The following is a 27,513-nucleotide window of genomic DNA, read 5'->3' as shown; positions in this document are numbered from 1 at the left end:
GGGTGCCTCAGGGCACTTGCAGGGGTGCGTTGGGCTGGTGGTGCAGTACCAAATAAAATAGGCAAAACTAGAGCTAATGACCTGGGTAAAGGGGGCTGGGACTAATCGCGGATGTGGTGCCACGCCCCCTTAGGAGAAAAACAAAACATTTTTTGTGACGCTGCGCGCTGGGGAGGGGGGCGCTTTGAGCCCCTCAGCCCAGCGCATAGCCAGTGGGGAGCGCAATCAGTGTAATCGATCCCCCCACAGGCATAGGAGACTGCTGTGGCTGCTGCTTAGCAGCTGCAAGCAGTCTTCCAGTGCAGCCCAGCACACAGCAGCATGTGCTGGGCTGCTGTTATGTAAGGGAAGGGGGGGAGTCATCGGGTTTCCGCCGGCCCCCTGCAGCAAGCCCGGGCCCGGGTAATTAGTACAAGCTCCCCCCCACTCTCGGCCTTCCTGCTAATGGCTGCCAATTAAAAAATATGTGGACAAAAACAAGCGCAGCCCTGTCAACCACCACATAACTGAACCTAAGGGTGACATATAAGCACAATTTACTTCATTTAATTTTTGTTGAATTTCTGAATAAGAAACTTTTGGCCCAAGGGTGCCATTGAAAAAATGCTGATACTCTAGTGTCCCGTGATACAAAAAAGTTTGTGAACCACTGGATTAAGTGGAGGGGCATTAGAGGAATGGAGAACTAAGGGCCTGATTCAGCAAGGATCGCTATTGCGATCGCAGTAGCGATTACGCATCAGTCTGACTGTGCAGATATGCTGATGATTGCAATCACAATGCTATATGCAGCCTAACATAAGGACACCCACCTCACCTTACACACATCCATAATACTTACCAAAACTGCAAAACAATCAGTAACATCGAGTACATTCAGAGCCTCACGCACACTTGCACAAGGTCTGACCTTACTCAAGAATTGCTAACCTCAGCGCACGCAGTAACAGCCCAAGCCAGAGACCAGGAATGCAGAGTGGGTGAGCAGTGTATTACATAATACTGACCTTTACCTGTACTTTATAGTGACAGAAACAGTTGTAGAACTTCTATGTAGAACATTAGTGTATAGACAGTGTTTTGGGGGAGGCATATTTAAGGTATTGCTTTGAACAGAGGCACAGTATAGTGGCTTAAAAGAGGCTAATAGAAGTGGCATAGAAAAGATGGATATATGATTGATAGGTAAAGATTATATTGGGTGAATTCAGTGTTGCAGAGCTTTTTAGCATAGTACAGATGAGATAGGAAAGCATGTTTAATGATCTAACAGATAATGTGGTTAAATGCTTGTCTTGTATTGCTCATTTAAGGCCATTGCTCATCTAACCTATAAATACTAGGCTTTTTTTTTTTCATTTTAATGAAAGTAGCCATGTAATTACCAGCAGTGTATAAGTTTAATTTGACTTAGGACTGAACTATCACCTGGTTCTCTAGCTTCTTCCAGCCTGTACAACATTGAACTTGTTCTGTCTAGAGCAGGGATGGGGAACCTCAGGCCCGGGGGCCGTATAAGGCCCGCGGGATCATTAGGTCTGGCCCTCTGAGCTTTTTTCTGCTAGCCTCATCTGACTAGCAAGGTGCCCAGAATGGCACCTTGCAGCCAGAATCTATGCAGCAGTGCCGCCTGGAGCGTCCTTGGGATGCTTCAGATGGTCACACTGCTCCCCGAAGCATCCTCAGAATGCCTCAGGCATTGCTGTAATCACCAGTGATTGTGGTCCCGCCCCGTGTGATGTCACATGGAGGGGGCGTTGCCTGCGCCGGGCCCGCAAATAATGTTATGTATATCAAAATGGCCCTCGGCAGAAAAAAGATTCCCCACCCCTGGTCTAGAGGAACCACTTCACCAGTGAGACAGCCAGACCCAGCCTCCAGGTCGAGTCAGTATACTAGGTTTTTTTCTGTGACGTATACATCGGAGCTTTAAATCATACTTGCTTACTCTCCCAGGCTCCCGAAATTTGTGTGGCACTCCCAGCTGCACGGAAGAGTGGACAAGTCTCCTGGAGCCAGCACGTCTCGCCCCCAGCCGCCCACTTACCCAGTGAAATGGGCGGTCTTGACAGCAGTTGATGTGATTTACATCGAACTGCGTCATCATAGCCACGCCCCCACTGTGCAGTGCCGGTAATCTCTGTATTGTGTAGCGAGGGGCATGGCCACAATGATGCAAACACGCTGCCATGCCCGAGAAACGCTCCCTGCTCCACGCCACCCAAACCGCATCCCCACTTTGCTGTCCTGGCTGCTCCCTCCCAGAGAGGGACTTCTTGATGTTGGCAAGTATGCCCTAAAGGCTATAGCAATTGTGTACAAGTATGCACAGTAAAAAAATATGACTGTATATTAGATCAGCTTTGAGCATATACAGGTTGAGTCTCCCATATCCAAATATTCCGAAATACGGAATTATTTTGGCATGACTCAGATAATGAACCCTTTTATTTTTGATGGTTCAATGTACACAAACTTTGTCTAAGGCACAACTTATTGAAAATATTGTATAAAATGACCTGTAGGCTGTGTGTATAAGATGTATGTAACACATAAATGCATTCTGTGTGTATATTGGGGTCCCATTCCCAAAATATTTCATTATGATATGCAAATATTCCAAAATATGGAATATTCCGTTATCCAAAATACCCCTGGTCCCAAGCATTATGGATATGGGAGACTCAACCTGTAGGATAATCATAAACCACCAACGCTACTTCACACATATAATCCTTGTTGAGGACAGCACTCGCTAGTCTACTTAGAAGAAAAATCACAGGTGGTTGACATTATACAGCATCATCTCATGGAGCTTTGACTGAAATTATGCCCCCTCCCCCATGATGCTGTTTGTTGTCTTGACAAAGGCATAAATATGACCTAAATGTTGACCACCTGTATGCAATGCTGTTAATAAAAGGAGACTGCTAAGTGCTGTCCCCAACAACCAACAAGGATTATATATTAAGTAGCCTGATTTCCTCTTCAGTGATCTACCTGGAGTAGCACCCCAGCAGCTGGAATGGAACGTTAGTGCATTATATCTGGAGATATATACTGTGTGTATATATATATGTAATGCTGTGTCAGTTTTGGGACTGGTATTGGGGTGCGGGGCTCTCTGGGCTGGTGTGGCTGGACTGCTTCATGGCATCATAATGTACACTTTTTCACTTCCTTAGTTTGTTTTTTATATCTGTAGCACTTCATACACTTTTTACTATAACCTCCTACTTATGTAGGACTTAACACATAGGCTTTCTTTATTATTCTTTAACCCTCACTTTAAATCTCACACTAGTGTGATGCCATGGGACAGTTCTGCTGGGTTGGCCTGGGGGGTCCCATGCCCTGTATTTGTTCCATAGGAGTGTTAGGGACCTGCCTGATAGAGGTCACCTGGACGTGGTGGGCAGGCCCATAATTATGGCCATTATTATGCAAAGAACCTCTTTGATGCTATTTAGCAATTATATTATTAGGTTCAGCATGGTTAGAGTGTGCACTTGCATTTGTCTCTTTATGCTTGCAGCACTACAAGTCTCAGCAGGTAGCACCTCACATTGTGCTTAGGGTGTGCAATCTAGGGCTCCTCCCCCTATGTATTATGTATGTATATATATATATATATATATGTATGTATATATATATATATATATATATATATACACAGTATTTGTATATATATATATATATATATATATATAGAGATATGTATATATATATATACCTAAGCACTGATCAACTAACAGTCAGACCTCTCTAAGGCAGTCAGCGGGTGGTTCTATGGCAGTGGCTGTTGTTTGGCTGAGAGTCCTGACTCTTATCCAATCAGCGCTAATGTGCAGGAAACCACATGGGTCCTGTCATTTCCCGGGAAGTGCTCTATGTCTCCGGGAAGCGTTCTTCGGGCCTGATTCAGACTTGGGAATAGAGGGCCTGATTCAGAGCCGCTCGTAAGCGGCTGCTCGTTCGCTCCAAGCGATGTTCGCACAACTGCACATGCGTATGGGTTGTAATACGCATGCGCGAATCAGTCATTGCGGTCGGAAATTGTGTGCTCGCAAAATAGCAAATGCCTGCTAATTTGAGTGACAGAATGAGGCGTTTGTGGGTGGTAACGGGAAGGTGCTGAAAACGGGTGGTGATCCAAACACAGGCGTGCCATACAGTCAAAACAGTCGTTTTAAGGGTGTGCATAATTAACAAAGCAGCGTCATCGACCACGTCACTTGGTTCTCTTTTAGCCTGAACTGCTCGCATGATTGCGGTAGGAAAATCCAACCACAAGCGCTGCGAGCAGTTCATACGCCTTTCGATGTACTCGACTAATCTAATAAATAGCGGAGATGAAGTAGGATGCGAGCGGCCAGGGGGCGTTTTTTACAAAATAGCGTGCGCATGTTTCGTACGCTCGTTCAGACATAGAGGCGTCAACAGAGCGCTCTATTTAAATATCCGGCCCCTTTTTCTGAACGAGCGAGCGCAAATAGCGTCCGGCTCTGAATCAGGCCCTGAGTGAGATATCTCTCTCAACTGTGAACCTGAACAAACCATATTGCAATGCAAGGGGTGTAAATACATACTTTTTTTACATGTGGGGTAAATACTGGCTGCTTTTGCATGTAGCCCACAAATACTGCACAGCTTTATTATTATTTTACAATTTAGATGTTAGTTTGGACACGTCCCTCCCAAATCTAAATCTCTCTGCACATTTTAAATCTGCCCCACCTGCAGTGCAGCATGGTTTCCCCAAGGTGATCAGTTGAGAGAGATATTTCTCTGTATTCCCAAGTCTGAATCGGGCGCTTTGTACGGTGCATGTGTGTTCATGGGATCGGAATTTCGGTTTGTTATTTTGCCAAGCCACCTGGATGTCTACCTGGAGAAGTGGACCAACCAGCGCCATGCAGTAGGTATGTAGTGTGAGTACACGTGAATATGTAATAAAGGATTAACATTTTGCGTCCGCATACTATCTTTTTTTACAGTAAAGGTACAGGTGCCACTTTGCCCTTACATTTACATCAAGAAATTGTACCAGTTCTCTGCTATAGGATAATGTGAGTTTTATGGGATCATTAGATGAAATGTATTTTTGGATCATATCCTTTATAAGTTGTTCTGTTCCTGTCCAAAGTCAAGAAGAATGCCATTGATAAATAATTCGTACATGCTGATGAAGGGCTTGTATTGGTTTTGGTTTTTCAAAGACAAAGTAGTTTTTATTCAAAACAATGTTTAGTAGCTCCAGAAGAAATTCAAGTCTGGCTCGTAGTGGCGAATTTAATCACTCTCTGAAAGTGGTCCGGATATGCATTAATGAAAAATGTTATATTAAGACATTGCCTCATTGGAACATAAAATTTTAAACCCATATATAAGTCACCAGAAAAAGCTATCTGTGATATCAGCGGATGAGGATTTATATATATATACATATATATATATTGTGTGTGTAATTATATATATATATATATGTGTGTGTGTGTATATATATATATATATATATATATGTGTGTGTGTGTATATATATATATATATATATATATATACACATATATGTGTATATATATGTATATATATATTGTGTGTGTATATATATATATATATATATATATATATATGTGTGTGTGTGTATATATATATATATATATATACACATATATGTGTATATATATGTATATATATATATTGTGTGTGTATATATATATATATATATATATATATTGTTATTGTCATATGACTATTTTCAGAGTGGAAATTTACATTGTTTTTCTCTCTTAACTATGTGTCTTTATAGTCTTCAGTCCATACAGTGAGCACTTTCTCACAATGGCCATGGCAAGTTATCTGTGTTTACACTTCGGTGCTTGCAGAAGTTTGCTTGCATGGGAGTACATCAGATATCCAGAAGCATGCATTTATTGGCTTCTCGAGTGACAGCACTATGCATGAGGGAAGCTACGAAGCCAGTTTAAATGGTTTATTACATTTTAATCCTCGGAATACATCAGATTCCAGTAAGTAAACATAATCCTCCTAAAAGTGTCATCCAGTCATTTTAGCGATGTATATGGTAATATGGTTGCTAATATTATTTTGATATGGTACAAATTCCTTCTACATACTGATGTTGGCAGTTCTTAGTCTGTATTCTAATTACAGTGTGAGAGTGTGAGTATATCAGGAACAGGCTCTGATCATTGCTTATTCCATGGCTACATTTAAAGTATGGAGCCAGCAATGTTAATGGCGTCATATTACTTCCCCTCTACAGCAGCTGTATTCTCTTTGAAGTATCATTGGATCGTTTAGCAAAGTATTTATTGCTTAAAACAAGATTCTTGTGCCATCAATTTTTTGTATGCTTTAAAAAGATCTTAGAAATGCAAAATACAGTAAATTATTGAATAAACAAATATATAATTTTACTATGCACCAATGCCCAAAGCTCCCTTGTTCCCTTATGTTGTTCCTCCTCTATCATTCACATCCAAGGTAATATGTGAAAAGCATATTTGTTGTTTGTTAAATCTGGTAGCTTCCCAGTTTTGTCTGTAGTGTAACACCTGATTGCACTGAATCAAAGCTCATATGTGACCTATTGATGGGAAATACGCGCATCACTTTCGTTTACGATGTTAGTTTTTGTTGACTTGTTAAAAACTCATTGTGTCCTCACACCTATCTTGAAATCTCGTCAAATAGTCCCATTTGGTGCGCCACAGAAAATGTGACTAAGTCGCACAATATGTTCCGTCACACAGTATTGTACTTAACGTGCATCTTTATCGGTCCGCAATTCCAACAAAAACACATAGGTAGCCTGAACACTACAAACATTTTTACATACTGTAGCTATATGACATAACCGCTAAACTAAGAAGAAGGCCCAGTTCCTATTGTATGGCATACTGTGTAACAGCACCGAGGCCGTACCACCCAGCGCAAAAACTCTCTCTAAGTGCATATCTGTATTGGAAACAAATGATCTGATTAACTCATTGTATATATGTAAGCAATGTAAAGTTTATGGTTACATGTAAGCAAAACATGAGTCTGTTTCATCCAGGAGTTCTCAATCTTTCTTGGTGGGGACACAAATTAGACCAAATATACAGAGTATATAACTAATATGCAATTGCTAAATGTCCCAGTATCAATCCTTTGCATGCTGAATAAATATGAATCGTTTTTTGCCAAAGTGCTGTTAATGTTGGATGAGGTATGGCCAACATAAAAAAATTCTGCTGCCTTCCCCAAATCATGTCCTCATTTGTCAGAGCTGATTCCTTGATGGGTAACAACAATGCATAGGATCCTTGAAACTAGTTTCAAGTGTCCATCCTTGGTCAGTTGAAATATTGAGACACATTTTGTATTCTTGTAAACTGTACTGTATACTGTAAATAGCCAATGAAAACCTCAGTATAAATATGAATGTTATTCTGTTTGGGCAGCTTTTTATGTGCCTAATAAAGTCCTTAAACATAGTTTGACTTTTGTTCATCTGCATAAATGTGTTATTAGAATTGTTTTTTCTTCAGTGATGCTATATTTAGTTTCACAACTTTTTATTAATTTATTTTAAACAACAAATAATGCTTTGCCAGAAATAATATATTTAATGTGTCAATGTTTTATTTGTATGCAGAAAGCATATGTGTTATATTACACTAAAGCAATTAAGTGAAACAAATAAAAAAATGATATTGATAAAATAAATCTTAGGTGGGTATTGAAAAATAAAAATAATATGCATTGTTTTACTGGTGAATGAACAGAACATATTAAATTCTATACATCACTTTACTCTAAGTGGACAGATAATAGGCATACAATTTAACCACTGCATAGGGGAATTTTGCAGAAATCTTTTTTGTTTTGTTCATGCACCTCTGGGTGTTTTTTCCTTAGTGAAACTAAATCCATTTAATTTAAAGAAGCATTTAAAAAGAATATAATTAAAGGTTTCCCATTATATTTTACACAATAGACCTTTAGTCGGACATCTTCTTTGGAACCTTCAGCATTTTTTCTTCTGTTTAGCAGGGTTCCATGCTCACATAGGGTAAGACCTCTGAAAATCATTGTTTCCACTTATCTCTCTCCTTGGCGAGATACGATACTTATTAGGGCCTGATTCAGAAATAAGAACAAGTCATAAAAAAAGCAAAAAATAGCAATTTGCACTTTCGAAGAAACATGTTGCATTGCACGTGGGGCAGATTTAAGGAATAGATTGTCAATATATCTTTTATAGATCGTATGCTATAAAAGATAAATTGACGATCTATTCCTTGTTTGGAATGGTACCTGTAGTGAGTTTCAGGCAACGGTGGACTCCCTAAATACACTTGATAGTCCCTTGCGATTTACTAGCCAAATAGAAAAAGATATCATTAATATTCTGATGTTACCATCACACGGAGTAATGGTAGGCTGAACTCTACTTTGTTCTGTAAGAGCACAGAGCGGAATACAATTTTGCACTCCACAAGTCACCACCCTAACAATCTAAAAGAAAATATGCCTGTGTCGCAATTCATGCGAGTACTACGAAACAACTCTTCACCAGAACATTAAGAGCTCTAGTTGGAAGAAATGCGTGACCGATTTCTATCACGGGGCTACTCACCGAGAACGGTCAAACGATGTCTGATGAAGGCAAAACAAAGGTTCTCACAAGCGACATCCAAAAAGTCTGTACAACTTAATCGTATGATCTACACCACGACCTATGGCTGCACCTCAAATAAGATGCAAAAGTCAGTGAAGAAGCATTGGCCGATTATCACTTCGGATCCAATATTTTCTGAGGTAAATAGGAGTCCACCAATGTGTGCTTATAGGCGTGGACCTAATCTGAAACAATTACTCCTACGCCCAACAAACTATCCTACAGAACACCTGAAGATCTGGCTTCCTAATAGAAGAAACGGCTGCTTCAAATGTGTTGACTGCACTACTTGCAGATCACTTATGATTGATTTGAGTTTTCCACATCCCCACAATGGGCATCGAATTCAGATCAAACATAGGCTACATTGCCTGTCAGACCTTGTAATTTACATTCTGATATGCCCGTGTGGCCTTTATTACGTGGGCATGACCATACGCTCATTCCGTGAAAGGATGGCTAACCATCGGTCATCGAGTCGCCTAGCCTTGCAATTTAAGATGACAAATAAACTGGTCGCCAAACATTTTTTGGAACTCGCCCACTCAGTTTCAAGTCTGAAGTGTTTACGGTCATTGGCCACATTCCTAAGCCAGCATGAGGTGGTAATAGGGAGTTGTTGCTGAAACAACACGAGGCTAGATGGATTTTCAATCCAGGAACCATTTATACACGTGGTTTAAATGAAAAGAAACCCTTATAATATTTTTTTATGCTAAGGGGCTTTGTGTTGGCAGCTAGTAATAGGGACACCTTGAGTGTGATATATTATCCATAATTTTGTTAACCTTGCATGTCCATACTATTGGATATACCAATATTCTTACTCTGATGTTTAGCTTATTGTTTTTCATTCTCCTTTGCTTTGTCTTTTACAAAAACTATTCTGTCTTCTATTGGGTTTGGATTATGTAAATGCAGTAATGCTCACTCTATATGAAGCGCTATTTAATTATGTGCAATTATATATTATTGTGATGTTTTTATGATATATTAGGGGTGAGTATCAGTGATGTCTGGTTGTCTAGTGGTATTCGGTACGTATATTGGGTTGTTATCAGGTCTGATCTGGGCAGAAAAGAGAGGGGGGTTTTAACCCCCTATTGTTCCTCAGCACACTGAATTATACTTGCAACAACATATGAACACTATATGGTAATAGAAATCAGAGATATTGGTTGCATGCATTTGCAAATACATGGGAAGCTGCTAGGCCTCGTCACCGCTACTCTGTCACTAGCAGTCCCTAACACTAAGTGGTTCACGTCCGGGGCACAGTGCACCCCAAAAAACGTCCAGCCCAGGACCCCCTCAGGGCATCACACGAAAATGGAAAAAGAGTGACAGTGCAGTGTAAAGTATAGATGTGTGCGAGTAATCAAGAAGTGTGGAATGAGAGGTTAAAATATATGTGAAAAAATACATGAATAATAAAAAAATGCAAAAGGTGATGTGAAAAGTAACTATGGCCATGATTCAGAGCCAGACGCTCTGAAAGAGTGCTCGCTCTGAATCAGGGCGTTTTTTTTTTTGTGCGGCCTCCTGGCCGCTCGCATAGCTGTGGGTGACCACCCACAGCTATTGCGAGCGGCCAGGATGATGGTCACGATGGTCAAGACCATCGCGACCATCGGGGCTTGTGGCGAGACCCTTGTGGTAGGGTCTTGTGGGCGCAAGTCCCAGAGAGCTTCTGGCTCTAATAGAGCAGGAAGCTTTCCCACTGACATCACTGGTGATGTCAGTGAGGCCGCCCACAAACGGCAGGCATTCGCATGTGAAGCCACCCACGCCTACAAAACGGGGCGAGCTGTCGATCAACATCGACAGCTGCCCCTTTTGTAGTGAGCCACGGAGCGAGAGAATTTCTATCTCGCTCCGGGGCTTCCGCACGCGCAGTGCGGACGCTGCGGGTGCGCAGAGCACACCATCAACCTGCTCGCAAGCACTTGCGAGTGGGTCTGAATATGGCCCTCTGTGTATTAAGTGGTGATGCCCTGAGGAGGCCCAGCCAGAGTAGCCTCGGGGGGCCTTACGCCCAAACGCTCACCCCAAATGTAATCCAGTCAGTTGCATAAATATTGGGACATTGACAGAATTTTCATATTTTGGCCTCTATTCACCACCACAATGGCTTTGAAATGAAACAAACAAGATGTGATTTAACTGCAGACTTTCAGATTTAATTTGAGGGTAATTACATCCAAATCAGGTGAACGGTGTTGGAATTACAACGGTTTCTATATGTGCCTCCCACTTTTTAAGGGGCCAAAAGTAATGGGACTATCAACTCAAAAGCTATTTCATGGACAGGTGTGGGCTATTCCTCGTTATTTCATTATCAATTAAGCAGGATTCTAGGTGTGACATTTGCATTTGGAATCAGTTGCTGTCGACTCTCAATATGAGATCCAAAGAGCTGTCACTATTAGTGAAGCATCATGAGGCTGAAAAATCAAAACAAACCCATCAGAGAGATAGCAAAAACATTAGGTGTGGCCAAATCAACTGTTTGGAACATTCTTAAAAAGAAAGAACGCACCGGAGAGCTCAGCAACACCAAAAGACTCGGGAGACCACGGAAAACAACTGTGGTGGATGACAGAAGAATTATTTCCCTGGTGAAGAAAAACCCCTTCACAACAGTTGGCCAAATTAAGAACACTCTCCAGGAGGTAGGTGTATATGTGTCAAAGTCAACAATCAAGAGAAGATTTCACAAGAGTGAATATAGAGGGTTCACCACAAGATGTAAACCATTGGTGAGCCTCAAAAACAGGAAGACCAGATTAGAGTTTGCCAAACAACATCTAAAAAAGCCATTACAGTTCTGGAACAACATCCTATGGACAGATGAGACAAAGATCAACTTGTACCAGAGTGATGGGAAGAGAACATTATGGAGAAGGAAAGGAACTGCTCATGATCCAAAACATACCACCTCATCAGTGAAGCATGGTGGTGGTAGTGTCATGGCGTGGGCATGTATGGCTGCCAATGGAACTGGTTCCCTTGTATTTATTGATGATGTGACTGCTGACAAAAGCAGCAGAATGAATTCTGAAGTGTTTCGGGCAATATTATATGCTCATATTCAGTCAAATGCTTCAGAACTCATTGGACGGCGCTTCACAGTGCAGATGGGCAATGACCCGAAGCATACTGCAAAAGCAACCAAAGAGTTTTTTAAGGCTAAAAAGTGGAATGTTACGCAATGGCCAATCCCCTGACCTGAATCCGATTGAGCATGCATTTCACTTGATAAAGACAAAACTGAAGGGAAAATGCCCAAAGAACAAGCAGGAACTGAAGACATTTGCAGTAGAGGCCTGGCGGAGCACCACCAGGGATGAAACCCAGCGTCTGGTGATGTCTATGCGTTCCAGACTTCAGGCTGTAATTGCCTGCAAAGGATTTGCAACAAAGTATTAAAAAGTGAAAGTTAGATTTAGGATTGTTTAGTTTGTCCCATTACTTTTGACCCCTTAAAAAGTGGGAGGCACATATAGAAACCATTGTAATTCCTACACTGTTCACCTGATTTGGATGTAATTACCCTCAAATTAAATCTGAAAGTCTGCAGTTAAAGCACATCTTGTTTGTTTTTTCCTTTCAAAGCCATTGTGGTGGTGAATAGAGGCCAAAATATGAAAATTCTGTCAATGTCCCAATATTTATGCACCTGACTGTATATACCAATTAAAGCCTCATAATAAAGGTTCAAATATTTTGGCAAATGTAAGGCCTCATGATGGGCAGTCATTTGTCCATTTGACACCTTGTGCTACATTGTATGTGTTCCAGACACTGGAGCGCATCCAGCTCCTGTCACGTGACAACGGGAGTGATGTCACCCCCACGTGACGATCAGCCCGCTGTGAGCTGCCGGAGGATTTGAGTAGATGATTGACGCTGCTCCTAGTGAGGTGCATTCCATTAGGTGGAACGCATGCAATTTTCAGTCTCGCAGTATGCGGCCGGAGTCTATGAAACTAAGACTTCTGCATGACGACTGTTCTATCACCTAATAGGTAATTAACCTCTCTATTGTGCACACATAGATCGTTGTATTTACAGTAGATTCATTTTAGCTGTACTTTGCGACTATTTAGGCCCATGAATGTGTGTGACCCAGACAGGAAATTACATCCTAATTGATGCTGCTATATAATCAGGCACCTGATGAGGGGAAGGTATGGAGCTGATCCACTGTGATGTTGGTGTTGATATGATACTGTCTTGACAAAGGTGCTCCTGTGGGACCGAAACGTTGACATTTTGCTTTGCCATTATGTAAGCATATTAAATGTTGCTTGACCTATTGGATGAAGGCTGGTGAGTGCCTTTCTTTCTGGCTTTGTATATGTATATATATATATATATATATATATATATTAGTAGAAAGGAAGGGGGCATTCACCACAGTAGCAGCAGCATACAGGATTTGTTGCTTACATATTGGCTTTGTATAGAGGTAATTTTATCTCTATACTAAGCTGATATGCAAGCAATAACTATTGTAAGCTGCTGCAACTGTGGAGAGTGCCCCCCTTCTCTACTTTGTGTGTATATATATATATATATATATATATATATATTGTGATAGAAGCACTGGAGAAGTATGTGTGTCCCAGTTTCTTATCATATATGTTTTAAACCCCCAGAAAAAGTCTGTTCTGCCAAACAGATTAGTCATATAATGGGTCCTGGGGGTGTGGATGTGAGAAGAGAAGGGAGGGCTCCATCCACAAGCAGTTCCAAGTGGTGGGCCTTTCAGCCTGAGAGCAGGCTGATTAGTAATTGCACCTGAAAGTGTATATAAGCTGTGTCAAGATTTAGTTCATTGTCTTATACACCTGGGGAGCACAGACAGTGAGGTTTGTTCAGAGACACTGTGATATACTTGGAAGTGCTGTGTTGGTGGTGAGGCAGTAGGCCCTGCCACTTTGAGAGAGGAATTAACGTGTTTAGTTAGTGCCCAGACGGGCTAGGATTTATTTTTATGTTTTGTTTATTTTATCTATATGGCACAATAAAACTAGTTCCGACCAGCTTGCATGAAAACCCTTTTTTTTTATAATTATTTTTTTTTTCTAAAACATTTTATTGATTCATGCTCTAATGACGCACCCTTGTTTGTTTCAGAAAGTACAATACTCGGTGGTTGCATTCGGGATATATAAAGGGGAGTGCGCTGGCCTGATTGTCGAGGTCTGAGTGCAGACAGGACCATCTGTGGAGCTCCAGATTGTTTGGAAACTGGTTGACTTGTGCAATCATTTCTGGGACTTGTGGTTCCATAAGACTTTGTAACTTTTTTTTTTAACATGAATTTTATTGAAAGCAATTATTTTATAGAAGGGGTACAAAAAAAAAGAGGGGGGAGAAAAGAAGGGATAGAACACAATACAAATATATAAGCTAAACATATGTAAGGACATCTCTTACAATGGAAAAATAAACATCATTAATCAATAAAATATAACAAGACATCAAATAATAACAATATGAAGAGAGTTAGACTGAGATGTCTGCATTATTAACTGGGTGCCCTCACCTTCTGTCATTTATTCATGCCACGGCATCCACCTCACAAATGGAGAAGATGCTGAGGATGAATAAGGCATAAACTCTGTTTCCATAGTAAAATTAAAATGTACTTTATGAAAAACTTTCAGGGCAGAAGGGGGCAGGGGCTGTTTCCAAAATTGGCTAAAGCAACACATGCTGCTAAGCTGATATGACCAAGCACATAGTGGTGATGAGATTGAATGGCCACAGGAAATATGTGTATAAAGGCTACAGCTGGAGATGGGGACAAAGATAGGTTCAACACTTTATTAATCAATTGGAAAACCTCTACCTAGAAAGCACTGAGGAGGGGACAGGACCAGTAAATGTGAAATACATGGCCCACCTCACCGCATTGTTGCCAGCAGTATTTAGAGCAAGAAAGCAAAAATTTATGTAATCTATCTGGAGTAAGATATAGCCTATTTAACAATTTTACATGCATTTTGGAGTGGTTTCAACAACGAGACATACAATAAGATGAAGAATATATCTTTGACTCTCAGAGAGTGAGAGGTCAAAAGCAGCCTCCCAGCATTTCTGTGCCTTACATTTGGTAATGGGCAATAAATCTAAAAGAATTTTATACCAAAAAGAGACGTCGCTTTTAGTGCCGATTGAGTGCACACGAGCCGTGGCTATAGAGGCAAGGGGACAAGGAGATTCCTGGGGATGAGGTAAACTATTGAACCAATGTTAAATTTGTACATAAAGAAGTAATTCAGAATGGGGAAGACATTCTGACTATTCTAACCGGGGCCCAGGTGACTTCCACGCAATCCTCCTTATTGGAGTTCCTGCGGCGGTGGTCATGGGTGCAGCCATGTTTGTTTGTATCACCTGACAGTCTGTCATCCAACGGTAGCCTTGGCAGCTCAGCTGACTGTCTCCTCCAATGGACAGCTACTTAAGGGTATATAGTGGGACTCCAGGAACAGGAAGTTGCCTGAACAACTTCGCTACTTCCAGTGACAGTTTGCTGGTGTATCGTTCCAGGCTCCACGCTGTATCTAGCAGTGATTACTCCCAGCAATATTCACTAGCGTTTACTCCTGTGTCTCTTCCTAGTATTTTCTCTAGTGTTACTCTGACGCAAGTCTGCATCTGATTCTTCAGTGCATACTTCAATACATCCTCCGAATGTTGATTCCTACTGTTCCACTCCGACGCTATCCTGCGTCTGGTTCATCAGTGTATACTCCAGCTAGTCCTTAGCGCTTAGTCTGTCAGCTGATCTCCAAGACTACACTCCAGTACTTATCCTGCGTCTGGATACTTCAGCTACACCTCAGTGCATAGTCCGTGAGCCAGTCTCCAAGACTACAATTCAGTACTTATCCTGCCTCTGTATACTTCAGAGCTTACTTTAGTCTTCTTGCTAGTTCCGGGTAACGCGACCTGCGGGTGCAGCAAAAGCCCATATCCCAATAGGAGAGGTCACTAATGAAGACCTCCCCGTAAGTTAGACTCTGCGTCTTTGGTCAGCTATCGCCCCCTTGATTATTTTTCTCTCCACATCCTAGTACCCCGACTTCCTGCTCTCCATATGAAGACCCACAGAGCCCAATCCTGACAGAGAGGTTAAGATTAGGAATAATTTTAGAAATGGCCTGTAATGAAAGAGCTGAAAACTGAGGGGGGGAACCAGGATTTCTAGATAATAATTTGTCCCAGACCTGAATAGAAGCACGTGTAGAGGGAAGAGATGACAAGGAGGCTGAGCGTAGGAGTTTAAGGGTCCATAACATATCCTCCAGGGGGTATGATAAACAAGCCAATCTTTCCATTGAAACCCAGCAGGTTTCAGCGGAATTAGTGAGTCAAACTTTAAGTTGAGCTAAGAGGCAGGCCTCTTGGTAAAGTGTAAGACCAGGGAGAGCTAAGCCACCCCTAACCTTTGGCAGAATCATCCTTCAGCGTGCCATTTTAGGAGGACGAGATTTCCACACATAACTAGCTAAAATGGAGCTACATTTATCAAAATAATTCTTAGGAAAAATGAACGGGATAGTGTGGAATAGATACATAAGTTTGGGTAGGAGAGACATTTTAAATGCCGATAAGCTGCATAGCCAGGAAATATTATATAAGAGCCACAATTTAGTTAAGTTTAGTAGGCTATCAATAAGGGGGGAAAGGTTCACTTCAAAAACAGGAGGTAGACAGTGGAATATTAATTCCCAGATACCTAATAGAATCAGTTTGCCAATTATACGGATAAGAAAAGCGAAGAGAAGCAAGAGAGTCCGAGAGATTAATAGGAAGGGCATCTGTTTTGGTCATATTCAATTTATAGTAAGAAGCTTGGCTATAGAAGTCCAGTAGTGTATGTAAGTGGGGGAGAGAGATGAGAGGGTCAGTAACAAAAAGAAAGGACATCGTCCGCAAATAAACATTATTTATTGGAACTATCGCCGCTTTGAACTCCAGGGAAAGCCGCAACAAGATGGATCTTAGTAGCTAGGGGTTCAATAGCTAGAACAAAAATCAAAGTGAAAGAGGTCAACCTTGGGTAGTGCAATTGTAGATCAGAAAAGCATCCGACAAGAAGCCGTTACTAAACACCCGACCAGAAGGGGAGCTATATAAGACCAGAATAGACGACAATATTTGATCCCGAAAACCAAATCTAGAGAGAACTTCATGCATGTAAAGCCAATTTAATCGATCAAATGCTTCTTCAGCTTCCAGCAAAAGCAGGAGAAGGCCTTGGTCAGCTCGGAGGGAGTCAATTAAGTTAAATACTCTCCTGGTGTTATCAGACGCTTGTCTGCCAGGCACGTACCCAACCTGGTCGGGTGAATGAAGGAAGGTAAAAAATATTTAAGATGGGTAGCAATTTATTTAACATTGAGTGTAACATCACCATTAAGAAATTCAATAGGGCAGTAATGATGTCAATAAGCTTGGTCTTTCCCTGGTTTGGGTAAGGTAACAACTTGAGCTTCTAACATTTTCTTTGGAAATGCACCTAAGGTAGTCACTTCATTAAACATAAACGTCAGTGTAGAAGTCATTTGTTCCTGAAAGGAGGTGTAAAAATCATTAATTAACCCATCGGGACCTGGGGCTTTGCCCTGTGGGAGGGATTTAATTGCTGAGACGACCTCCGAAGGGGACCAACGGGCATTCAACATCTCCAGTTGATCGTCAGATAGGGATGGTAAATCTAGATTCGCCAAAAAAGAGTCAATAGATGACAAAGAAGGTTGAGGTGTAGAAGGGTCTGAGGATAGTATAATTGGGTCTAATAATTGGCAAATTGGTTCGCTATCTCTGATGGATTAGAAATCTTAGTACCTACTGTTGAAAAAATATGTTTAATTCTCTTCTTAGCCTGTTGTGCACGTAATTTACATGCCAACATTTTACCAGGCCTATTACCCACCAGGTAGAACCTCTGATTTAACCTATTGAGAGCAGTTTGTGTGCAGGCCATGAGAAGCTTCTGCAGTTGGCTCCTTTTGTAACTTTAACTGTTCGAAACACATTGAAATTTTTTTTAAACCTTTTTGCCAGATGTTACTATGGTATACTGAAGTAAAATTACAAGCATTTCATAAGTGTCAAAAGCTTTTATTGACAATTACATTAAGTAAATGCAGAAAGTCAATATTTGCAGTGTTGACCCTTCTTGTTCAAGACCTCTGCAATTCACCCTGGCATGCTATCAATCAACTACTGGGCCACATACTGACTGATGGCTGCCCATTCTTGCCTAATCAATGCTTGGAGTTTGTCAGAATTTGTGGGTTTTTGTTTGTCCACCCACCTCTTGAGAATTGACCACAAGTTCTCAATGGGATTAAGGTCTGAGGAGTTTCCTGGCCATGGACCCAAAATTTCAATGTTTTGTTCCCTTAGTTAAGCCACTTAGTTATAACTTTTGCCTTCTGGCAAGGTGCTCCATCATGCTGGAAAAGGCATTGTTCGTCACCAAACTGTTCTTGGATGGTTGGGAGAAGTTGCTCTTAGAGGATGTTTGGTACCATTCTTTATTCAAGGCTGTGTTCTTATGCAAAACTGTTATCCCACTCCTTTGCTGATAATCAACACCACACATGAATGGTCTCAGGATGCTTTACTGTTGGCATGACACACAACGAAGACTTTTGGAGGATGGCCTGGTGTCAAGAAAAGCAGCAAAGAAGCCACTTCTCTCCAGGAAAAACCTCATGCTTTACTGTTGGCATGACACAGGACTCCGGACAAGCGTTTTTCCAGATACCCCAAACAATCTGAAAGGGGATTCATAAGAGAAAATAACTTTACCCCAGACTTCAGCTGTCCACTCCCTGTACCTTTTGCAGAATATCAGTCTGTCCCTGATGTTTTCCTGGAGAGAAGTGGCTTCTTTGCTGCCCTTCTTGACACCAGGCCTTCCTACAAAAGTCTTTGCCTTACTGTGCGTGAAGATCTACTCACACCTACCTGCTGTTGTTCCTGAGCAAGCTCTGCACTGGTGGTGCCACGATCCCGCAGCTGAATCAACTTTAGGAGATGGTCCTGGCGCTTGCTGGATGTTCTTGGGTGCCCTGAAGCCTTCTTCACAACTATTAAACCTCTCTCTTTGAAGTTCTTGATGATCCGATAAATGGTTGATTTAGGTGCAATATTACTAGCCCTTTCTGTGCAAAGCAATGATGACTGCACGTGTTTCCTTGCAGGTAACCATGATTAACAGAGGAAGAACAATGATTTCAAGCTCCACCCTCCTTTTAAAGCAGAGTGAGCTCCAACTTTGTCCTCGTCAACACTCTCACCTGTGTTAACAAGAGAATCACTGACATGATGTCAGCTGGTCCTTTTGAGGCAGGGCTGAAATGCAGTGGAAATGTTGTTTTTGGGATTAAGTTAATTGTTATGGCAAAGAGGGACTTTGCAATTAATTGCAATTCATCTGATCACTCTTCATGACATTCTGGAGTATATGCAAATTGCCATCATAAAAACTGAAGCAGCAGACTCTGTGAAAACTAATACTTGTGTCATTCTCAAAACTTTTGTCCATGGTTGTAGACTGTCAACCACTGACAGTCTGCTGCTGCTCTGCATCCAATCACACAGGACCCGTTCTGCACATGCGAAGAATAGGTCCTGTGCATGCCCTAATTGCTCCCAGCAGGGGGCATCTAAAACAAATGAAACGGAGCCTAACAGTTGCCATATTCTATCTTCCCAGAGCCCTTTATGTATCCCCAGTGTCCTCTCCATGGCCACAGATAAAATAATGAAATATAATAATTGGAAGCCTCATTATTAACAGGAGGCTTCCATTATAATTAAAACAAAAATACGTCAGATACTGTACAGTAAATTCTTACCTCAGATGGGAGCCCCAGTCATTAGGAGACACCTATATATTCTGGGCAGCACCCTAAAAAGAAAAAGAAAATTTGGAAAAGAGCCCAATTAAAGAAAAAAGTGGGAAAGTGAGGTAAAAAGTAATAGGTAATAGGTGAATGGTTTAGTATTTCAATATATAATGATGATGATAATAATAATAATAGTAATAATTATAATAATTAATCATATTATTAATATTTATTTTTACTATAAAAAATACGCTCTCAGCTTTTAGATTATATATAAATAACTTAATTTTCAATAAAAAAATATTTAAATGTTGTGTTAGGTTATTTGTATTAGGGACACCACTGCAGACAGCACTGAGTCCTCTGACACTTATAGAGTCGAAATCTGTACACTGAAAATGGTACTGGACCAATATATCAGTCTAAAACAGAAAAAAGTCAGCAGGGAAGAGAGGGATATACTGGTGTGTGTGTGTGTGTGTGTGGGGGGGAGACGAGACAAGAGTGGGACAGACAACAGATGGAGAACATGGATAAAGAGAGAGAGAGAGACATTTGGATAAAGGGGAATAAGGAGAGCCATATAAGGGATAGGACAGGAGTAGAGAGACACAGAATGAAGGGAGAAATTTGGGTCAGACATGGAAAGGGGTAGTACAGAGAAAGGGAACAAAAGTAAACAACATCCACAACAGCTAGCAACTCGGTGTGAACGCTCATTACTCCCAAAAGCAAAAAAAGGAGACAGGGGAGAGAGGAGGACAAGGACAAAAAGAAAGTGGGGAGTGAGGTAAAGGAAACCAATAATCAGGTAAGAAAAAGCACAGAAACATTTATAAAAGGGGAGAAAGAAAGAGTAGGGGGAGACATAAAGAAAGGGTGAGGTGGTAGGAATAGAGGGAATAATAGGAGATGGGAGGGTTAGGGAGAAGAATAGAGGGAAACTTGAGAAATAGAGGGAGGAATGGGGGAAGAATAGGGGAATATGGGAAGAAAAGGGGGAAGAATAGGGGAAAACTGGAGGAATTGGGAGGGGTGAGGAATAGGGGTGGAAGAGATGGGTAGGTAGGGGAAAAGAGAAAAAAAATCCTGCACAAGATAGATAGAAAGATAGATACTGTATATAATATATATATTTATTATATTATGTAGACAAAAGTGATTGGACACCCCCATGCAAGCTAAATGCATTCCATGGATACCATTGCAAACATGTTCCAAATGGCTCCTAATGTGGCAGTCTCAACAAGAACACTTCATAAGGAGGCCAATACACTTGCAGTTCAACGGAAATAACGGATGTTTTTATCAGAACGACAATGCCACCTGTCATGTTTCCAGGGTGACACTAGACTGGTATACAGAAAATTCAGTAACCCGGTGTTACGGATTCATAGGCTGTTCCATGTAAACCCCTAGACCCCAGGCTAGCAAGGTCTTACACTACTAACAGCCGCCTGGACTTAATACTCGAAGTAGTAGAGGTTTACACTGATTACCTTCGGAAACCAGAGAATAGCAGGAGATACTGGAAACTAGGAGGAAAGTAGTAAGAAGCCAATGGTGTGGCTATGAGAGCCGATGGTGCGGCTTTGTACGCCAATGGTGCGACTAAAGCCGGTAATACCATTTGAAGAGTCGATGCAGTTGTTTGGATGCCAGTGATGTGGCTTTGAGAGCCAATGTTGCGGCTTTGTATGCCGATGATGCGGCTAAAGCTGGTAGTACAGTTTGAAGAATTGATGAAGAGGCTTGGAAGCCAGTGATGTGGCTTGAGAGCCGGTAGCAGCTTGGAGGCTGATGGAGCGGCTAGAGAGCCGGTGGAGCAGCTTGAGAGCCGGTAGCAGCTTGGAGGCTGACAGAGCGGCTGAAGCCGGGGAAACAGCATAAACTACAATCAGGAGAGATGAGAACGCTGACCATGCAGCAGAGCCGAGAAATCCACAAGGAACGCTAGTCGGTGCGGCAGCAAAAGGTCAGCGTGCACAAATAGGGGAAGGAACCAATAATGCCGTGTTGTGGACAGCACGTGACATGCTGCAGCGTCTAGATCACCTAGCAACCACCAGAACTAGAACCATACTGCCAGAAGGAGAAACATTACTAGAAAGAGACAAGCCGTGACCGCGACTTGTAACCCTGAAGAACTGGCCACCTTAAAGTCCAGATCTGAACCCCATTGAGAACCTCTGTGACGAATTGGAGCAACAGGTGCATTCTAGGCCGACTCGACCATCTTCAGTGTCACAGTTGGTCACTGTACTTAAGGTTGAATGGCAAAATATACCGCTTGCTGTTGTCCAAAAACTTGTGGACAGTTTGCCAAGAAGGGGTGTCTGCAATGATCACTGCACGTGGTGGACCTACAAAGTACTGACATCAATAAAATCTTGATCTATTTGCTGTCAGTGTCTAATCACTTTTGGTTACATAGTGTGTGTGTATGTATATATATATATATATATATATTCATATATATATATATATATATATATATATACATATACATACATATATACACAATATAGTGCAAACGTTTTAGGCAGGTGTGGAAAAAATGGTGCAAAGTAAGGATGCTTTCAAAAATAGAAGTGTTAATAGTTTATTTTTATCAATTAACAAAATGCAAAGTGGATGAACAGAAGAGAACTTTAAATCAAATCAATATTTGGTGTAACCACCCTTGACTTCAAAACAACATCAATACTTCATGGTACACTTGCACACAGTTTTTGAAGGAACTCGGCAGGAAGGTTATCCCAAACATGTTGGAGAACTAACTACAGATCTTCTACAGAGTTGATGATGTTGACATCAGGACTATGCCATATCACTTCCAGGACTCCAGTGTAAAATATATTGACTGTGTCAGTGCTGAAGCCCAAGCCGTTTCCTGACTAGACATAGACACTATGGCTGAAGGAGTCTCCCTGCATGTATCTGCGAAGCAACAGATGGGCAATTTTGTACATGCGCATTTCTTCTTCCTCCACTAAGGGGACACAGAGAAGATGATGAGTATAGCCTGGAGAGGAGTCTGGGCACCAAACAGTTAATTGAACTACCCAGCAGCCCAGGATTCCTTCTCCCCTATACCCCGCCCCAACCAATGGCAAGCCAGTTTTCAGTTTGGTGCCGTCAGGCGTGGGCACCGCTTGCAGGGGGGACTGCTTTTAAGTGGTAGATCTTTATTTATTTATTTACAGATGACTAGTAAAAGGTATCCTATGGATGCCTTCACTACCGCTCCAGCAACCCCAGTGCCGATAGTGGCAGTGCTGTCAACTGGGTTGGGGACTTCCGCCATGGGCTATAGAGAGGATTGCACTCACCTTCTGCAGCCTGCAGCTGGACACAAGGGGGGCAGGTAATCATGGCTCCCTGCTTGCAGGGGGCCTCATATTTGCAGCTTTACACAGCCAGTGTGGAGCCCACAGGCAGTGCTTGTAGTGACAGTCTGGGGGTCCCTTCTCAGTACACTAGATCACCAGGACACTTAGAATGGGAACACTGCTTGCAGCAATGGCAGCCATTACCCTGGGATCTATAACAGAGGGGGAGGCAAGCTCCTCCTGTTAGCCCCTCTCCCAGACCTGAGCATTCTCCCTTGGTGCAGACAGCCTATCTCAGGTATTCCTTCTAATTAAAACTGGGTGGGCAGTTTAATTGCATTGCCTGCCTCAGCAAATGCAGAGAGAGAGAAGTGCACTCTGCCATGAGGTCCGATCGGGACCCTAACCCCTATAAAACCTGGCCAGGATCCAACTGGACCACCTCGCATTGCTTTCATTCCACCCGATACAGGGGTGTCCGAATGCTTAACCAGACAGACAAACAAAAAGACCAATGAATTTTATATATAAGATATACACACCACTGTTTCAGCTTTTGTGAGTGGGGACACCACTAGATTGTTTTGATTATGGCTCCCAGAAAATAAACTCCCACGGAGGAGCCTTGTCTTGTTGCTACCCCTTTCTGATCTTCCATTCAGATCGGGCTGTCTTGAGGGCTCGCTTGGGTTACCTACCCAAGGTTGTATCTTGGTTCCACATTAACTAGGAGATTGTGGTACCAGCTTTTAGTGTTCGGAGTTCTTCTCCGGAGGAGGCCTTTCTGGATGTAGTGAGGGTTCTCTCGATTTACGTGGACAGGGCCAGAGATCTCCACAGATCTTATTCTCTGTTTTCACTGTATGATTTTCACAAATGGGACTGGCCAGCTTCTAAACAGGTGTCTCCGCTTGATTATCCACCACGCCTACTCTGCAGTGGATCTTCCTGCACCTGCCGTGGTAACTGCTCATTCCACTAGGTCAGTGGCATCTCAACGTGGCACTTTTGCAGAGCAGCTTTGTAAGGCTGCCATGTGGTCCTCTGCCCATACTTTCATTCATTTCTGTGCCTTTGATACCATCGCATCGGCAGATGTGACCTTTGGGCAACGGGTTCTGAGCACAGCTCAGGAGTGTCCCCTCCAATAGGGGGACAGCTTTAAGGCTTCCCATCATCCTCCCTGTGCCCCCTCGTGAAGGAAGAAGAAAAGAGAATTTATGGTCTTACATTGTTAAATCCTTTTCTTCTACTCCATATGGGGCAAAGGGTGCCCACCCTGGCGCACCTGGCTTGCGGGGGTTAGTTTTTGTAGTACCGGTTTTCTACACACCTTTCCTGTGTGTTTTTCTGTGTGTGTGCCGGTCTTTCATGTTGCTTTCTTTTCCTCGCTCCTTGCTGTGGGCTTGCTAACTTCACTGGCTGGCTGGGGGCGGGTATAGGGGCTAGGGAGCCCTGGCCTGCTGGGTAATTAAATTAACTATTTGGCGCCCAGATTTGCCTCTCCAGGCTGTACTATCATCCATCCTAACATGGCTAGGACCATAAATAAAAATACTGGAATGCCCTGGTTTCATATAATTATAATAATCTGTACAATATAATCATAGCTGTAAATAGAAGTTATCCATACATTTTGGTAGGAGCTTCAGTGACAGAGACAGCTGAACTTGCTAATATTTTATGAGCAAAATTAACTGAGGTGACCTCAACATGAAACTCTATTTTTAAATATACATATATATGTAGTGTAAAAGCCCCCATACATCTATGACAGATTGAGCAATTCCCCATACTCACGACAGCTGGCTCAGGGGATTGGAGAAATGTTGGATTTCCCAGACTTGCCAATCCCGACCAAAAAATGTTTATTGCTATTTAATGGTACCTAGTAATTATCATTACCCAATGTTGCAGCATTTCTTTCTTGATGGGTGCAGTGATTACAATGAGAAGATTATGACATATGAATGACATCAGCCTCCAGATCTTACCAGAGTTGAGCATTTATTGGATACTCTAGAATGATGCCTGAGACAATGTTGACCCCCACCATCAGCCAATGCATCAATGGAATGATTTTATTGTGGATCAATGGTGCTGCATCCCAGTGACGTGCGGAGAGGTAAAATGGCTGGGGAGGCACTGCTAGTATCAGAGCTCGATTTACACATACATATATGAACCCAAGGGTTCATGTGGGCATTATACAGAGGTGCAGCAGTATATAGTGCTGGAAGTTTGGTGTGTTTTGATTAGGGATGTGTGTAAAAGTTAGACAGGGGAGGCAGTGCCTCACCTGTCATTCACTTTTTACTCCAGAGTTTTGAACACAAAAACCATCAGAACAATACAAAGAAGACATTTATAATTTCTTGAAATTCTTCCCATAACCTTTAAAGTAAAAACTGTGGAGTATACCTAAGTATGACAGGAAAGGCTCTGCCTCACCTGCCTCACCTCTCCGTACGTCACTGCCATTCCTCCACCACAATTCCTAGCATTGTGCGATGCATGACTAGGTCATATGAACCTACTGGCCACACGTCGTGGTTCAACACCCTATTGCTGGACTTTATATTGGTGTTATCATTTTGTTACCCATTATGTATGTAGTTATGTAAATGCATATATACTGTATATAAAAAGAAATCTCTTTCTTATGTACATATATGTATAGAGACCACTAGTTATTATTACTGTATATTTATTTGCTTTTCAATACACAAAGCTTGAGTATTCTGGTATAATGTACCTTTAAGAAAGGTGCTTGATGTACGGTATCAGCTGAACACCTCACCAACTTTTATTTCAGATAGGTTTTCATTTTCTTTTGTATAAATATTTCAAACATTGATGTTGGGACAGAATTATGTTTATCATTATGATCCCCATAAAACTGCTTAAAAAGATGTGCTTTTATTTCTTTACACATGAATGATCGAGAAGCTCTGGTATTAAACTGCTCCTATACATATGAGAAAATATTCTGCTTTATAGCCCCTAGCACCTAGAGCATGCAGTATGCAATATTTTATATTATTTGATTTAAATTGAGAAAGCATATAGATCAGGCTGCGAATATGGAAGAATATTGCTTCTTTTTTTACATTTGGTGCAAAAGCATTTTTTATATCATGCAATAAAATATTTATTAGACATCCAAATATTAAATTATAATGGTTCAGATTGTGATTGTATTGAATTACACTATAATAATTCACACAATGATGACCTTTAAGTGCATTTCACTAGAAAAAATTGCAAGAAGGAAACCTGGCAGGTTGTTTAGGTATGCGGTTTAATTATTTTAAAATGCTAATTTTAGTTATGTTTTTTTTTTAACACCATGATCTCCTGCTTTGTTTTACTGTGAATACAACATGGATTGCATTTGCATTGTGGTCCCCTACACCAAGGGAGGTGGAACAAGGGCATGCAAGTGTAATTTAATTACACCAATAATGTACACACCTAAGTGATGCACACCCTCTGGAGATGCAGTCTATGCTGAGGAAGCCAAATATCCAGATGATGTATGCCTGGTGCAAAGACCATGCTGATGATAGGGAACATTATTAATTTATTATGGACCTTTGTGTTGTTAAAAAAACAGTAAATAAATAAATTAGAAGGTGCCCATGCACCCCACGCACCCCAACAAAAGTGAACTAAGGCCCTCATTCAGAGCCATTCGCTATTTGCGGTCGTTCGTTCAAAAACAAGGGGTGGCTATTCAAATGATCCGTTCGCACATTGCAGTCTGTTCACACCTCTAAGTCTGAACGAGCGAGCAAAACATACGCTCGTTTTTTTGATAAAAACGCCCCTTGGCCGCTCGCACCATACGTCATGTCCGCTATTTATTAGATTAATCGAGTACATCGTACAGCGTATGAACTGCTCGCTATTCTTGTGGTTGGTTTTTTCAACCGCTATTTTGCGAGCAGTTCTGAGTAAAAAAAAAACGTGATGTGGTCAATGACGCTGCTGTATTAATTATGCACTCCCTTAAAACGCCCGTTTTGACCTTTAAGCACGCCTGCGATCTAATTCCACTCCCCCGTTTTCAAGCACCTTCCCCTGTTACCACCCACATACGCCTCATTCTGTCACTCAAAACAGCAGGCACTCGCTATATAGCGTACAAACGATTTTCGGTCGCACTGACTGGTTTGCGCATGCGTACTAAAAACCGTACGCATGCGCAGATGTGCGAACATCGCTCGGAACGAGCGTACTGCCGCTAACGAGCGGCTCTGAATGAGGGCCTAAGATCCAACGCTCATAACCTGGTCTATCTACCTGTAATGCAGGGAGACAAAACACTTTGTGCCCCTCTGCAAAATTATCAATCAGCACCAGGCTATGAAAGGCTGGGCTGGTCATACTCCAGTCTGTACAGCATAGGACAGGTCTCCCAAAAATGTGGATCATCCCCCTAGCAAAAACCAGGCTCATGCTGATAGCACTGGTGCTCACCCAACACCCCTGGGTGACACTTTCAGCTTTTAATACATTTCACTATTACCTTAATCTTGCACTACACTGTATTATTCTGTTATTGGTTTGAATATATATGAGATAGTTAACTCTATTTAATTTTATG

General features: G+C 41.8%; 1 protein-coding gene across 1 annotated transcript in view; it reads left to right on the top strand.

Annotated features, from left to right (window-relative positions):
- Positions 1 to 27,513, top strand: part of TMEM232 (transmembrane protein 232) — a 148,539-nt gene that overhangs the window by 63,507 nt on the left and 57,519 nt on the right. The window contains exon 9 of the mRNA XM_088477679.1: positions 5,810 to 6,029. Within this exon, the coding sequence (XP_088333805.1) occupies positions 5,810 to 6,029 (220 nt within the window). The remainder of the gene's footprint in view (positions 1 to 5,809; positions 6,030 to 27,513) is intronic.

The sequence above is a fragment of the Taudactylus pleione genome, unplaced genomic scaffold (assembly GCF_031769625.1).
Source record: "Taudactylus pleione unplaced genomic scaffold, aTauple2 ptg000202l, whole genome shotgun sequence".
Classification (NCBI taxonomy): domain Eukaryota; kingdom Metazoa; phylum Chordata; class Amphibia; order Anura; family Myobatrachidae; genus Taudactylus; species Taudactylus pleione.
Note: the sequence above shows the minus strand (reverse complement) of the source record. Positions and strands in the feature narration are given on the sequence as shown.